Source organism: Xyrauchen texanus, chromosome 22 (assembly GCF_025860055.1).
Source record: "Xyrauchen texanus isolate HMW12.3.18 chromosome 22, RBS_HiC_50CHRs, whole genome shotgun sequence".
Taxonomy (NCBI): Eukaryota; Metazoa; Chordata; class Actinopteri; order Cypriniformes; family Catostomidae; genus Xyrauchen; species Xyrauchen texanus.
In genome coordinates, this window is record NC_068297.1 from 25,169,717 (window position 1) to 25,186,075 (window position 16,359).

Below are 16,359 nucleotides of genomic sequence, written 5' to 3' on the forward strand. Positions count from 1 at the left end.
TAGTGTGAGCGTGCAGTGAGGGAGCACTTTGTCGGATAGTTACTGAATTTAAGATGTTACAGATGTATAAACCTTTCTAAACCTGTTAATTCGACATGCTAGTGACGTTATACTCCATCTCCTTTAGCGAGTGACGTGATAAAATTAACGTGCCTGTTCATAATCAACAAAGGTTGATGGTGGTTGTGCCCAAGACAAAAAAAGTCCAAAACAGCAATTACGAGTGCTCCGCCCCTGCCACTCAGCGGCCATTTTTGGAACGCTCTTGGGCAGGCTAGGCAGCAATTAAGTAATTAAGTAAACAAGCGGCATAGAGTACAGCTCCTACTTGAATGGGGAAAGACCAAAATCTCCAAAATGGTTTGTCAAGATAATGATCAAAGAACATATTTCAAATCAGGAGTAAAATATGACAGCACTGGTTTCATAAATTGTGCTTCTTTACCTCAGATTATGCAAAAAACAAATTCTGTATTGTATAGCTAACGTGCATGGCGTTTGAAGAGTTGATTGACTGGTGAACACTGTATCTAAAAGGTGACTGGCTCTTTTACCTGAAAGGTGGGGCTTTCTTTTCTAAATCCGTTGACCGTTCCAATTTCTCCCATTAATTTTAATAGAAGTGGCCTGTCTCTGCTAAATAGTCTCTGATATCGATAGCGTTTTGCTACCCAGCCCTACACGCATACACTCAGAGAACATTGGAGACCACTATTGTCAGAGATGGAGCAGGAGAGCGTTTTAATGTAACAGATAAGGAACATAAACATGCAATTTGATGTCTGCGAACTTAAACAGTTAAACTGACCTTGTACATGTTTTGTGAGGTCATTTGTGAAAAGCATTGATTGACTGATTATGTATCTACATACAATGAGAAACAAGATCATAGAAACCTGAGAACGCTAAACACCATCTAACCGACTTCCCTATTGGCCACAAGAAGATATTTAGGATAGCCATTCCTTTAAGCAAAGTGTGGCATGGGGGCATGGTCATGTTTCAGTCTGCGGGAGAGGGAGAGCGGTAAGACTCATCACCTGGGTTGTAATTATCTCTATACTACCCACTGATATTTGAACTGGGCCAATTCAACCTAACCAATTAATGTACTAATTTGCCATTTAGTTGATGCTTTTTAAATGTATAGTACAATTATTGCAGGAACAGTTCCCCCTGATGCAATATGTGGTTAAGTGACTTGCTCAAGCACTAAATAGTGAAAATTCCTTGATTGCCTCTTACAGGATTTAAACCTATGGCCTTTTGATTACCAGCCAATATATTCAGCTGCACCAACCAGTTTGGCTGCACCACCTACCTGTTAATGCTGTAGCTTTCAAAATGATGGAGCATGTTACAAATGTTCAACAATAAGGGGTGACTAAATGTAAAAATATAAGAATCTGCTTTTGAAAAACACACATCGATCAATCACTGATTTGAATATCAGTAGGGTTGTGCCCCCCTCAGTACCTACGTTAGTGTAAGGCCCTGACAGTAATGCCTTAGTATTATGCCTTGAGTCAGCTATCTTTTGTCAGTCAAAATTCCAAGAGCTGAACTGTGCCACACAGAAATCATAAGAAATAGAAAGTTACAGCAAAGTGCAAGAGTCATAATTATCTAGCTCTTACGTAACACAGCATATGTGCTTGATAAAATCATCAGCCTTGACAGTCAAAAATATGGCTCCTCTGTCTCTTAATGGCTGATTTCACATATAGTCACATAGTGCTGCGGATAAATTTCCCGTAAATTAACCCGAAAGGGATTACCAGCAACTACTGCAAGTGCAAGACTTGATACTGGGTCCATATTGTTCCAACATCCTCACCAGCATCAGAGAAAAGACAGCGGACACTTGCTGGAGATTTCAAACAGCTAATGAGATTCATCAATCCGTGTCACTGTGGAAACAGACAGTGAGTGATCTTGAAAGGCAAGGCAGCTGATTGTCCTTTCTCTGAACATTTAGACAACCTTCCATTGAGTCATTAGTCTAATTATCCCTGAAGTCTGTAACTTGAATGTGCAAGAGGTGGAAATCGAAAACCAGTCTTAACACAATTAAACAAGTCAAACAAACATAGTACATTGTCCCATTTGTTAATACAGGGTCCACATATAACTTATTGCATCTGACAATGGTGGTAAATTGAGAAACTGGCCATAAATGGGTTTTTATACCAGCAATGGAAAAAAAATTGCATCCAAGTATCAATGTTATAATAAGAAGGCATATTAAACAAAAATATGTGTTCATAACCTTTAACAGTTGAGGCTGCTGCCATATTTGTTCTTTTTATATGATGTCACAACTGTCAAGTCGGAGCATTCATAGAATTTCAAATTTATTTCTTGTAATTACGAGATGAAGAATTACAACATCAAGTGAACGCACCACAAGACTGTTGTTTTTACACTTAAGATTTGAACAATGCACAATGATGGTAGTAATGGACTACTGTATATGTAATCTGCATTACAATATCAGATTACAAAAATAATGTTCAAAATCTGATTACAGTTGCAAAGTGTTTGATTTCATATATGAAATCAAACACTTTGCAACTGTAAAAAAAATAATAAAATAAAATAAAAAGTGTTTAATAAAAGTTTTGTCGCATATAGCACTTGGGCAGTGTTAGTTCTCGGTTAAATGGTTAGGGTACATTATGAATAATGAAAATAGAAGCTGGATTGTTCAAAGAAAAATCAAACACCATTAAGACCAATATGAAGTTGAGCACATTAAGGGAAAATAAAATAAAATAACACCACTGTTCAACGCCCATAAGCAGAACTCAACCAGATGTAAGTGACCCCAGGAGAGTCCCCATTTAAAGAGAGAGAGAGAGAGAGAGAGAGAGAGAGGGAGAGAGAGAGAGACTGTGGCTGTACCTCATGCCCTGCTGTGCTCACTGGGGTGAGAGACAAGAGACCTGTGGTGCTTCCTTATTACATGCCCCTACAGACACATAAACTCTCAATCTGCCTTTCAACAGGTGGCACAGGGAGAAACCAATTAAATTTAGAGCCTGTGCTTCAACTAGTGAATGTATTAAAGGCTCTGATTTGAGTTATTAAAGAAAGTAAAAGGGCTGTTCTCATCTGGCTCATTTCAAGTATGTACTAGGTTCAATTAAAACAAACTCTGGCGCAATTGCTCTGTTAGTGCGGTTCATATGAACAAGTGTGAAAGCTGCCATCCGAACCTTGGTGTGCACCAAACAAGCGGATGGAGACTGCCTGAATAGTTCGCTTCCAAACGAACTCTGGTGCGGTTTGATTGATATATGAACGCAGCATGGACCAAAGACGTCTAAACAGATCAATAACAGAAAGTAATTTGCCTTTAATACTGACATCAAGCATACCTGGTTCTTCTCATCATAGGAGCTGTTGCCCATCACAGTTCGGTACAGGTGTCGTAACCGCCGCCATCTGTCCTTGTAGCATATCTTATATACTAGTGCTGTTTTGACTCCTTTACACATTTTATTAGCTCTTCGTTTGTTCTCAGCTGGTAAAAATACCACCATATACACTCACCTAAAGGATTATTAGGAACACCTGTTCAATTTCTCATTAATGCAATTATCTAATCAACCAATCACATGGCAGTTGATTCAATGCATTTAGGGGTGTGGTCCTGGTCAAGACAATCTCCTGAACTCCAAACTGAATGTCAGAATGGGAAAGAAAGGTGATTTAAGCAATTTTGAGCGTGGCGTGGTTGTTGGTGCCAGACGGGCCGGTCTGAGTATTTGACAATCTGCTCAGTTACTGGGATTTTCATGCACAACCATTTCTAGGGTTTACAAAGAATGGTGTGAAAAGGGAAAAACATCCAGTATGCGGCAGTCCTGTGGGCAAAAATGCCTTGTTGATGCTAGAGGTCAGAGGAGAATGGGCCGACTGATTCAAGCTGATAGAAGAGCAACTTTGCCTGAAATAACCACTCGTTACAACCGGGGTATGCAGCAAAGCATTTGTGAAGCCACAACACGCACAACCTTGAGGCGGATGGGCTACAACAGCAGAAGACCCCACCGGGTACCACTCATCTCCACTACAAATAGGAAAAAGAGGCTACAATTTGCCAGTTGAAGACTGGAAAAATGTTGCCTGGTCTGATGAGTCTCGATTTCTGTTGAGCCATTCAGATGGTAGAGTCAGAATTTGGCGTAAACAGAATAAGAACATGGATCCATCATGCCTTGTTACCACTGTGCAGGCTGGTGGTGGTGGTGTAATGGTGTGGGGGATGTTTTCTTGGCACACTTTAGGCCCCTTAGTGCCATTTGGGCATCGTTTAAATGCCACGGCCTTCCTGAGCATTGTTTCTGACCATGTCCATCCCTTTATGGCCACCATGTACCCATACTCTGATGGCTACTTCCAGCAGGATATTGCACCATGTCACAAAGCTCGAATCATTTCAAATTGGTTTCTTGAACATGACAATGACTTCACTGTACTAAAATGGCCCCCACAGTCACCAGATCTCAACCCAATAGAGCATCTTTGGGATGTGGTGGAATGGGAGCTTCGTGCCCTGGATGTGCATCCCACAAATCTCCATCAACTGCAAGATGCTATCCTATCAATATGGGCCAACATTTCTAAAGAATGCTTTCAGCACCTTGTTGAATCAATGCCACGTAGAATTAAGGCAGTTCTGAAGGCGAAATGGGGTCAAACACAGTATTAGTATGGTGTTCCTAATAATCCTTTAGGTGAGTGTATATATATATATATATATATATATATATATATATACATAAATCCATCGAGCACATTTATCCCAGCAGGCAGCATTGTTTTGGATGTTCGGCAAGTACAATTGGAAAATATACGTCATAAAAGCTGTCCAATCAAGTTGTGACCTTATCCTTATGCCTTTTGTTTTTAATCTTTAGGTTTGGTGTTAAAAATGCCAGTGTGAACGCTAAGCGAACCAGGACTAAATGTATCCTTTTCATTTTTGTTCCAGACCAAGAGAACCGAACTACAAGTGTGAACACACCCTAAGTGAGGAAGTCTGTTTGAAGTCTGTGGTCATAGATTGTATGTCTTGAGTCCTTAAACTGGCAATTATCAACTTTTAAGGGGTCAAACAAAAGATTTATACACTCAAAAAAGGTATTGCTTTGAAACAAAGTGAATTTCATCTGATTTCTGTCACATCATTCGTCTGTTTTAAGACCAGTTGGGCCAATCATATCCTTGGAACTGTTCTATGGCTGATAGCCATTTCTTTTTCCAAGAGTTAAACTCCTTCAACCGCTATCGTCATTTGTTTTGAACTGTGTCATATCTGCACCGTCACTAAACGGAATTGCAATATAATGATTGTTTTCAAACAGGCTTACTAAATCACGCCATTGGTTGAGCCAATGTTGCTGTGTGGGATTGGTTGGAACACACAAACAAACAGAGCAAATGTTCAGATGACGCACAACACTATATGAGGGAATCCACTTAAAAATGGCTTATTTATAGTTGATGCATATTAAAGGTATAGTTCACGTAAAAATTACATTCTCTCATTAATTACTCCCCCTAATGCAGTGTCAAACTCATATGGCTGGAACACAAACAAATATATTTTGAACGATAAATTATTTGTCAATACGTTGCAGATCAATGGGGTCCAAAACTTTCAAGCTCCAAACAGGACATAAAAAGGCAGCATACGATCAGCACACAATTACTTTAGGTGAGAAACAGATTCAAATGTAAGTCCTTATTCACTATAAATCCTGACATGCGGACCGATTGCAACACGGTGCTTTCAAAACGGAGATGCTTTGACGATGCACGCGAATGCCAGGTACTCAATATTTGATGTATATTATACATCAATAAGACAATGCAGTTTTATAGTGTTAATCATCAATCTTTTGATGATTGTGGTACATTTTAAAAGTATCCCAAAAAACCTCAACCCACAAATCTATTATTTTAACTCTAGTCTCAGTCACAGTTTTAAAATAGCTTGACTGGGCATGAAAACCACGAATCTGGCAACACTGTGTCTGATTTGTGTACAGCGATCTGCGCAATCGTCGATTTTAATAAGACCTTTGTATAGGTGTGCCTATTATGCTGTCTAGGTAGGCAGCTCACTATGTTTTGAACACAGTTAACATGTACAGTCACAAGCAAGCATGCCACCTGGAATCTTGGTATGATGTTGTAAGGCGGGTGCCAGTGAGTCTGGGCTACTCCTCGAGAAAACAAAAGGCTCTCATGAGAATTAACATCTGAACTCTCTCTTGCATATGTAACAGCAACATCCGAGATGCAACATACCGTGCAGCTAACACCTCCCTTCTAAAGTATCTTCATCTTACTCCTCCTCCTCACTTAAAGCTCACTAAAAACCTATGCAATGTGAAGTGTGTACAAAAAGTAACTATAACATGTTTGGTATCATTTAAAGTCTCTCAGTGTGCCTGGTAAACTGGTCTCATCCTACCAGCCATAATGAAAAGCAAAAAGAAGTAATAAAATATGAGAACTGTGGTGTGCCCCTTAAAGGTGTGCCCTCCCCCAGATCCTCCATACAAACTACCTCCTGTATGTAAATCTACAGGAACCCCCTCAATAGGGGACCAAAATCTAATTATAATGACAGACACCACCATTTGGTAAGCATATTGAATTATCTGGGTATTTAAGGAGATGTGACGCATTGCTCATGGTTCTCTGTAGTCAGACGATCTCACACAGTTTACTGTGTGTAATTTATATCAGGTTATTGCAATTCGAATTCCTTATGTTTTGATAAAATGTCTAACTTTGACTTATCACTGTCTAATTGGAATTGATTAATTGATTATGTTACCTGGTCAATAAACTGTCAGCATTTGATTTGATTCTGACTGACTCTGACATTGTGTTTCCCAAACAGATTAAACGATTAGTATGTTACCGCAAGTCTGTGTCAGATTAGTGATGACTAATATTTGGCATCAATTCAAGTGTACTTGGTTTGCAAAGACAAAAAGGGAATTTCCGTTTAGAACAGCAAATGCTGCTTGACCAATCTAAATTTGGGTGTGTCTTACCTCTGTTTTGATTTGATGTTTCTCCAGATAAGTGTACGTGGGGAACCACGCATGGCCAATCCAAAGCTATTACAAGAGAAGTTATGTTGGTCAACTTACATCTGTAATAGTGGCCGTGACCTTTACTGAAGAAAACGTTAAGTTACATTCAAGTGTATGCAATTCCATGGGGCTATACTGTAGTATCTTTGATTGTGTAAGCGTGAATGTGACCGATCTCAGGTATATAGCAATTACCTCTGTTTGATGATCCAATACTGGCCGCTTGTGATCGTGAGACACGCGGTGTAGAGAAAAACACGCGAGGACCTCAAAGCGACATAGTTTCTTAATCTAAACGGGTAAAATATAATTAAAGGAGTTAAAAGAATAATCAAACATTCGCTCACTTTTAACTCTTTCCCTGCCAAACACAGAATTTTCCGGGTTTTATGAAAAAACGCTTCCCCGCCAAACACGGAATTTTCCGGGTATCCGTGTTTTAGGTGGTATACGGTAAGGAAGACCCGCGCGCATGTTTTGAAAGAGTACGCAACTCTTTGATCAAAGAAACAGACTGCGATCGTCTCAAACGTGAAGTGGAACACCATACTAATACTAAAGCACTTGTTTGATAAAAATGCCTTTTTCTCAGCTTTTTGTCCGAAATGTTGTTTTTGACAGAACCTACCTCTGTTCAAGTGGCCTAAAAGCATTTTTTTTTTGCCTAAAAGCAGAGGCTCAGATCTTTATTGTGATATATAGCATCTTCATATATTCATGGAAGAAAATATTCTGCGGGCCATTAAAATTTAGCGAAAATCGTCAAAAACCCTGGCGGTGGCTGGCAACTTTTTTTAAAAACGCTGGCGGGGAAAGAGTTAATGATGCTAAGATATCATTAAAAACCTTTTTCATTTATGGAGTCAGATGAAATAACGAGGTAATACATAAGAGAAAATGTATTTCATTTAATCTTGTTGTGTTGCGTAACAAGAAAGACTGTAACGCGCAGAGACCTTCACCCGTATTATTGGAGACCGCCATTGGACCGATAAACGGGCTTACAATGTTCTGTCCTAATGGATTTTAACCACTTTGTTGTAACAATCATGACAGAAATCCAATGATTTTGGAGGATTTGCAGCTGACTACGAAGTGCACTCATTGACAAGGCTATATTAACCATCAAAGTCTCAAATTATACACTTTCATCCTATGGAGACTCTGGCGAGTCTAAATAGATATAATAGGCCCAGTCTAGCCTCCCACATCTTTTGTAATCACATACCTATATGGCCGTCCTCAGCTGTGGGTATACTACTGTACGTTTGCTAAAGCTCAGGATGTACAGTAGTAACTCTGACAGCCTGTTTCATGATGTGCCAGGCTGAGATATTGATTTCTGTCACATTAACTGGAGTCTGGGAGGGAAATCTTCTGTTTGTGGGCTTACACCTGCCAAAGTCTCATTCAAAAAGACTGGTTAAGAACCATGCCAATGACAGAACAAAGGGTACTACAGCTGTGGATATAACCAAATGCACTTACAGACCAAAAACCACCTCCTTTGCTTGGTTTCCATTCATAATTTATCTAGCAGAGTAAAGGCTAATGTTTTAAGAAATGTTGCCTTTAAAACTCTATTTAATGTAGCTGCTGGCTCCCAAACCCACCCATATAATAAAAAGTTCAAAAAGGTAGGCATATCAAAAGAAATGTGAGAATGTCCCCACTCTAGAGCATCTGCATTTGCAGGACGAGATGTGCAGCACCAGCTAAAGGGGTTAAGAGAACTGTAAAGGATGTTTGCATCTACACAGAGAATGATGTAATATCACAGTCACAGTGACTGGCAGAGCCAGCCATGATAAAGGTCATACTGTCTGGTGTATTTGTTTTATGATAGGTCACTCCATTGGTCAATAAACAGATTAAATAATAAACTGCGTGATCAGTGATGCCAATATGTTTAACTGGCCTTTAACACCACACTGATAAATATGGACCTGCAAACAGATTTTAAAGACACCATGAAATTGCTTGACAACTGCATTTATTTGTTTGTTTTTTTCCTGTGTTCATGTACACTATTTCCTATTGAAACAGGAAGTTTGGACGTGACAAATACACTCAAAAAATGAATTAATTAACTTTACTTAATTTAATTTAAGAATGTTTTTACAAGCAATTTAATTGTTACTTCTAATTAATTCAGTTTCATCAAACCAACATAATTTAGTTGGATTAGTTCAAATCAATTTACTATAGTTGGTTTAACTAAACTTTATTAGGTTAATCAAACTTCATTTTTATGTTGCTCTAATGTAATGTTAAGAATTTACTAAGGTTTATTACATTTATTGTCTTAAGTCAGTTCAAATTAAAAAACAATTTTAATCGTTCGTATATGCCAGGTGAGCAACTGTAAGGACAGCGAGAATCTTGCACTGTCAGTTTGATGGCAACTGCTTAGAGCTTAACAGCATTCAAATCAAAGATCATTTGAAAGTGCAATTTCATCCTCATTCAAAGCACAAGCACCAGTCTTCAACACAAAGGTAACACCCCTCCCCCCACCCTGTTCTTATCTTGCTCAAAAATGCATAAAATAACACTTAGTTTCAACATTTGTTCACAAAATCCAGTCCCCTGCAAAGCATGTTGGGAAATGAAAATCCCCTGGCCAGTTTCATCAATGCTACAAATAATATTCATGTAGACCTTCCTCAAATGGATTAAATTAAGACAACATGTTCTAGAATTGTGTTGCTTTAGTTAAGTTTTATTAAGTAAAGTGAACAAACAGCAAAAATCCTTTTGTGTGTGTGTGTGTGTGTGTGTGTGTGTGTGTGTGTGTGTGTGTGTAAAAGAGCTCTTTTTATTTAACCTAGTGCGCCCTGCGTTCACATGTGTGGAGATTGTATTTTGGCTTTGCTAAATGCAACGCATCATTTAAATTAATTTAAACCATATGAATACTGTTTGCAAGACTCTACACGGTCATTTAAGGGTTAAACTTCTGGTGCACTGAGTCAGGTAACACAACAGCAAGGTGTCAATGTCTGTGAAGCTCTTCTACGTGCACAAAGCCAACAAAAGTGCCTCTGGTAAGAAACCTCCAGGTTTTTTCATTGAAACCTCTTTGATTGTAAAGTTTTTTTATTGTAGTTTCGTTTGATATGCCGCTTTAAAAAAGTCATACAATTTTCACGCTTCAGTGCACTGATAAACATGACGTCCACATATGTTAGTTATTTTGAATAACTTTCAACATGAACACATTTGTGGGTCATTTTGCTTTAATTTAATATCATTTTTGTTGTTTGTTGTTTTCACTGTACAATACAGTTCTATTCATTAACATTAGTAAAGGCATTCCTATATATTTACTATGCATTTTCACACTGAGAATCATTGGGTTCATCCAAAAGCTGAAAAATGTTGCTTTCAGAGGCTTTATATGGAGTTAGGATGAAAATAATTTGCATTTTGAACTGTTCTGAGACCAGTACAGACAGACAGCACACTGGAGGTTAAATCATTCACTAAATAGGGAGCAAGGGAGCATTCTATAGCTTTATATGCAGCCAAGTGCATCACTCCTACAATCCGAATAAAATGTAATTCAATTCAATTCAATTTTATATATATAGCACAATTTAAAAACAAGAACAGTTGACCAATGTGCTGTACAGTACAATGTGTTTGCAAGAGCTTTTTAAATACAATGAAACCCACAAAAAATACATAACAATATATATACCCAAAAGACATAAAATAACAAACAAAAGAGAACATCACAAGTTGTAGGCTAGAGAAAAATTATGCATTTTTTACTTAATTTAAAAATATGTATTGTTGGAGCAGTTTTGATAGAAGTCGGTAAGCTGTTCCAAAGTTTAGGTGCAGCTATGGCGAATGCTCGAACACCCCTGTATTTTAGCTTCGACTTAGGAACAGTTAATAAACTCTGGTTGGCGGACCTAAGAGCTCTTCCTGGACGGTGTTCACACAAACGGTCGGAGAGGTTGGCAGGGTCTCGGCCATTTAAGGATTTAAATACAAGCAAGAGCACTTTAAAATCTATTCTAGAACGGACAGGAAGCCAATATAAAGACACTAATACAGAAGTAATGTGCTCACGTTTACGGACACCCGTTAAAATTCTCGCAGCTGCATTTTGAACCATCTGTAATCTAGATATGGATTTAAAAGGGAATTACAATAGTCCAGTCTAGAGGTGATAAAAGCATGTATCGCTGTTTTGAAGTGCTTGATGGACAGAAAGGACTTCACTTTAGCAAGTACTCTTAGTTGATAAAGAGTTAATTTGCTTGTCAAATTTAAGGGCACTATCAAAAAAGACCCCATATTATTCACACAAGTTATAGCTGAAGACAATAAGACACCAACATTTAAATTAGAAGTTTTAGGGGCTTTTGAAGAGCCAAACACAATGATTTCAATTTTATTTTCATTTAAATTTAAGAAACTTAAAGACATCCAGGCATTAACATCAGACAGACAAGAGAGTCTAAGCCAAATCATCCGCATAGTAGTGATATCTCAAGCCGTGTTTTAAAAAAATTTAGCCTAAGGGACGCATATAAAGAGAAAACAGTATGGGGGCCAAAATAGAGCCTTGGGGGACCCCACAAGTCAGGGGAACTACACTCGAGTGGAATTTTCCTATGTTTACAGTAAAACTTCTATTTTTAAGATATGATTGGAACTAACTATCTAGAAAGAACAAATTATGTTGTTGTTGTTGTTTTGTTTTTTTGCTGGCTAGTTTATAAGGTTGAACTAGTTACAAATCAAAAAGAGAAATGGAAAATGCACACAGCAGTCACACTCGGGTCTCAGGAGGTAAGCCAACAGCCTTTAGTTTACATCACAGTGAAGAACCATGATTTGCTACTTGCTACTTATGGAAGATGGCATAAGAGGTAGGGACATTCTCTTAGGCTAGAAAGCATGAGCATGAGTCATTCATATTTTGGTCTGTTTTCCTAGAAGAGAAATACTGTTAATGTTAAATCTGTATCTGCTAACGGACATGGACTAAAAGCCAAAAAACTCAAATGCATAAAAATTGCAATGCATAACCTTGATATACATTGATCATGAGCATGGAATTGTATTTTCATACACAGCAGCCAGAATTTTAACTGAATCAAATCATCAATAAATTATTACACAGAATAATTTATTACACAAAAGTCTCCTTGACGATCATGATTTCAAGCTCGATTACACTTCCTATAGCCATCTAGTGCTCTGTACATGCGTCAAGCAGGTAATCAAGTTTGATCACCAAGGAGACTTCTGATGTCAGGAATTACAGTGAAAAGTAGTTATTTTTTGGTCTGTTGTCACCCAACATTCAGTAGGTCGCTTCAAAAGGCATGGATTAAACCAGGTTTATGGATTGCTTTTATTCTGCATTTATGTGCTTTTTTAAGTTAAAAAGGTTGGTCACCATTCACTTGCATTGTGTGGACCTACAGAGCTGAGATATTCTTCTAAAAATCTTTGTGTTCAGCAGAGGAAAGAAAGTCATGCACATTTGGGATGGCATTAGGGTGAGAGAATGTCATTTTTGGGTGAACTATTCCATTAATAGTTGATAAGGTTTCTGACTATTTTTGAAGATACAAAACAAGAGATCTTATTGTCATGTGCCATTCACAAAACTGTAGGTAGGTACACGACTTGAGATGTCAATTGAGACCAACTATGATGTTGCATCTGGTTTTGGACGTAGTACCAAAGATGAAATCGAAAGTCTTTTTAGGATTTTTTTGTGCAATCAGATTTGCAGATTAAAAACTAAATATCAATATGGCATTGTCTTAAATTGTATGATACCTTGTATAGCAAACAAGCAGACGACCCGATTAAAAATAACAGCGTAAAAAGGAATAAGGAAATGAAAGTGTTGTTTCCGTTCATAATCATTCGTGTTGCACATAGTTTCTCAGATATGTGTGGCAGACCTTTGTAAATATACTCGGCTTCTTGCTTCAAATGTCTCTCCAGCGGAAGCGAAATAGCGACTATAGGAGCGTCTCAAAATCTAACAAACTGCCCACCGAGGGTCGTTCACACCAAACACGTTTTGAGTCTTTCTGCGCTATTTTCTATCGATTTCTATGTAAAAATGCTCAACGCGAGGCTAGACTGTTTTAGACCTCATGCCAGGTTAAAAAAATAGAACGTCAGCTTTTAAAGCGCGTCTCGAGACACATGCGTTCCGTCACGTGCGTTGCGCTTTTTATCGCAAGAACGTATTTTGCCTGAACGCCCCCCTTGACAACCTATTTTTTTTGTGCCCCGATCCCGAAATCCTGCCTATATATCCAACACACTAGGTTTTGCAACACAGTTTTCATCGGCCAATATCTTAGAGAAAAAACACAAGAAGGGAGGAATGCAAGACAGACAATGGAATATCACATAATGAACTGCAGGCTTCTTGTGTGATATTTCACAAGCTCGTAAATAGCTCTTCATAGCAAGCAATCGATGTCTGAAATACAGTGATTTAGGGGGAGTTCGTGAGCATCAGATGTGCTGGATTTATAGCAAACGACTCCGAGCGATCTTTGCGAGAGAAACCGACAAACGCAAAACCATAAATCGCTGTTAAAGAGACAGTTACCTGGTCCAGCGGTAGGTCGATAATGTCACTAATTGGCTGCAGCAATGTGCAACCAGTGCAAGACGTAGATGTGGCCATGGTTTAGTCCAGCTCTCCACTCCCTTCCAGTCAAATCCTCCCGAAACTCAGTCTGTCCTCTTTCTTTCCCTCTTTTCAATAGTCGGGTGTATAATGTTGTTCTCTGGTGCTCCTCTGGTGGCGGACTGTCAGCGCTGTTGCGCCGCCTGAACATCAACACAAAGCCCGTGTAGGCGGACTGACTCGCCCAGTCCCTCTATTACATCAAACTACTGCTGCTCAATTGCACACACACACACACACACACACACACACACACACACACACACACACACATCTCACAGCTCAGAGAACTTCGTTATCCCTCTCATTCATCCCACTCAATTACTATGAACTTAATATCTATCAATGCATAGCATAAAACATGTCAGACACAGTACTTAGATCTGATCTACACTAGCACCATTATTACAATTTGTATTATGCAATAAGAATATTGACAAAGCCAAGTCCTCCAAGTTAATGGAATAGTTCACACAAAAATGTAATTTCTCTCATCATTTACACATCCTCATGACATCCCAGATGAGCATGACTTTATTTCTTGTCCTGAACACAAATAAAGATTTTTTTTAAGACCTTTATAGGTCCATACATACAACGCAAGTGAAGGGTGGCCAGAACTTTGAAGCTCCAAAAAGCACATAAAGGCAGCATAAAAGTAATCCATGAGACTCCAGTGGTTTAATCCATTTCATTTTAAGCAATCCCATTGGGATTTGGTTGAGAACAGAACAAAATGTAACTTTGTTTTCCAGAACATCTTGCCATTGCAGTCTCTAGGCCACATCATGATTTTAAACTCGATTGCAAGTTATCTAGAGCTCTGCGCATGGATAAGGCAGGAAGTGTAATCGAGCTTGAAATCATGATCATACCTGGAGACTGCAATGACAAGATGTACAGTGAAAAAAGTGTTACATTTTGGTCTGTTTTCATCCTAAACCGATTGGATTTAACCTTTGGAGTCTCCATTCACTTGCATTATTTGGACTTACAGAGCTGAGATGTTTTTCTAAAAATATATATTTGAGTTCAGCAGAAGAAAAAAAGTTGTACACATCTCGGGGGGCATGAGGGGCAGTAAATGATGAGAACATTTAAATTTTTGGGTGAACTTTTCCTTTTTAAAGGGTAACTAAACCCTAAACCAACTTTTTTTAGTTAATGATCTGTAAGCATGGGGCTTTATTAGTACTGGTCATTGATTCAAGTAATTTTTTTGACATTTGTGTATAAAGTGTTTTAATTCTACAATATATGGTGTAAAAACGTTTGAGTGCTGCCCTCTTCAGGTTGAATGGTGGCTACTGCAGTTGAATTTTCCTATTGGTTGTTGCGGTACTTCGTGACGTAAGCGGTGACAGCTGACGTAAGCAGGTTCCAGCTCACCACGCCAGATTCATGTACATGTCGTCTTGCGACCGTGTGAGGAATAATAATAACATAGAGTCTGACAGCAGCTGTCAATTAATCCGTCACTACGAGTCTCAGGTGCCCCCACTACAGTAAATGTGTATTGTAGCACTTTACAATAAATGTGTATTTGTTACATTAGTAAATGCATAATACAACTTCTAATTAAAAAATGTATTAGTATACAGTATGTTGAAATTAACATTAACCAGTAAGTGCTGAAAAAATATTGTTAATTGTTAGTTTGTATTAACTAATGGAGTTAACTAATGTTAACAAATACAATCTTTTTGTAAAGAGGTACAATATACAATACTCGTTCTTCATGATTTCTTATGTCATCTTTGAATTTACTGGAGTGGTCGACATGAAAATGCTGTAGACGCATTGAGTTGTTCATCCAAGATACTGTTCAGTTCAAACTCCCAAAATCCTCATGCATCTTGCTTTGTACCAGCTACAGTTTAATCATATTTCAAACACTGTTTCTGGCCCAAAGAGGCCTGACCCCTGCGGTCTTCCAAGAGCATTGATACAAGTGAGCAGAATTTTTTTTAATTATTTTTATTTTATTTTTTATTTTAATATTTAGTCATTTATTTGCATGGTGTCATGTTGTCAACTTTAGGTTAATGTTGCCAGACTTTTCTGAGATATGTTTCTATCTATTGCATTCAGATCACAAAGGTAAATCTGTCTTTCAAGTTTGTTTTCTGTATTCTATAAATTGAACTGGAATGAACTTGTGTTAGATTTGGAGAACCATCCCTGTGCAATGCAGTAAGAGAGTGCCATCTACTGGCCATGTTGGAATGCACAACTTACAATTATCACTATAATTATTAGAACTAAACTCTTCGGTGTGTATTGTAAATACATTTAGATACATGATCAGAACATCTGTGCATTCTCTGCTTTGTTCCAAAATGTTTCTGGCAAACTAAAATAACAAGACTGTTTTGGTGAACTTTTATGTCAACATTGAAAAGTAAACTACAATTATGGTAACCATAAATTATCTATAATCGCCAATGGTCCATTAATGTCCTGTTTTCTCATTTGCATAACCTATCAGTTTGCTTTTATCCTTACAGTAACAACTTCTTTACCATTTCTCAGATCTAGAAGGTGCTGTGCTCC

General features: G+C 38.2%; 1 protein-coding gene across 1 annotated transcript in view; it reads right to left on the reverse strand.

Moving 5' to 3' along the window:
* Nucleotides 1-13,913, reverse strand: part of LOC127662724 (lysophospholipid acyltransferase 2-like) — an 89,018-nt gene extending 75,105 nt beyond the window's left edge. The window contains exon 1 of the mRNA XM_052154014.1: nucleotides 13,726-13,913. Coding sequence (XP_052009974.1) covers nucleotides 13,726-13,803 — 78 coding nt within the window. The 5' untranslated portion in view covers nucleotides 13,804-13,913. The remainder of the gene's footprint in view (nucleotides 1-13,725) is intronic.
* Between the last annotated feature and the right edge of the window lie 2,446 nt (nucleotides 13,914-16,359).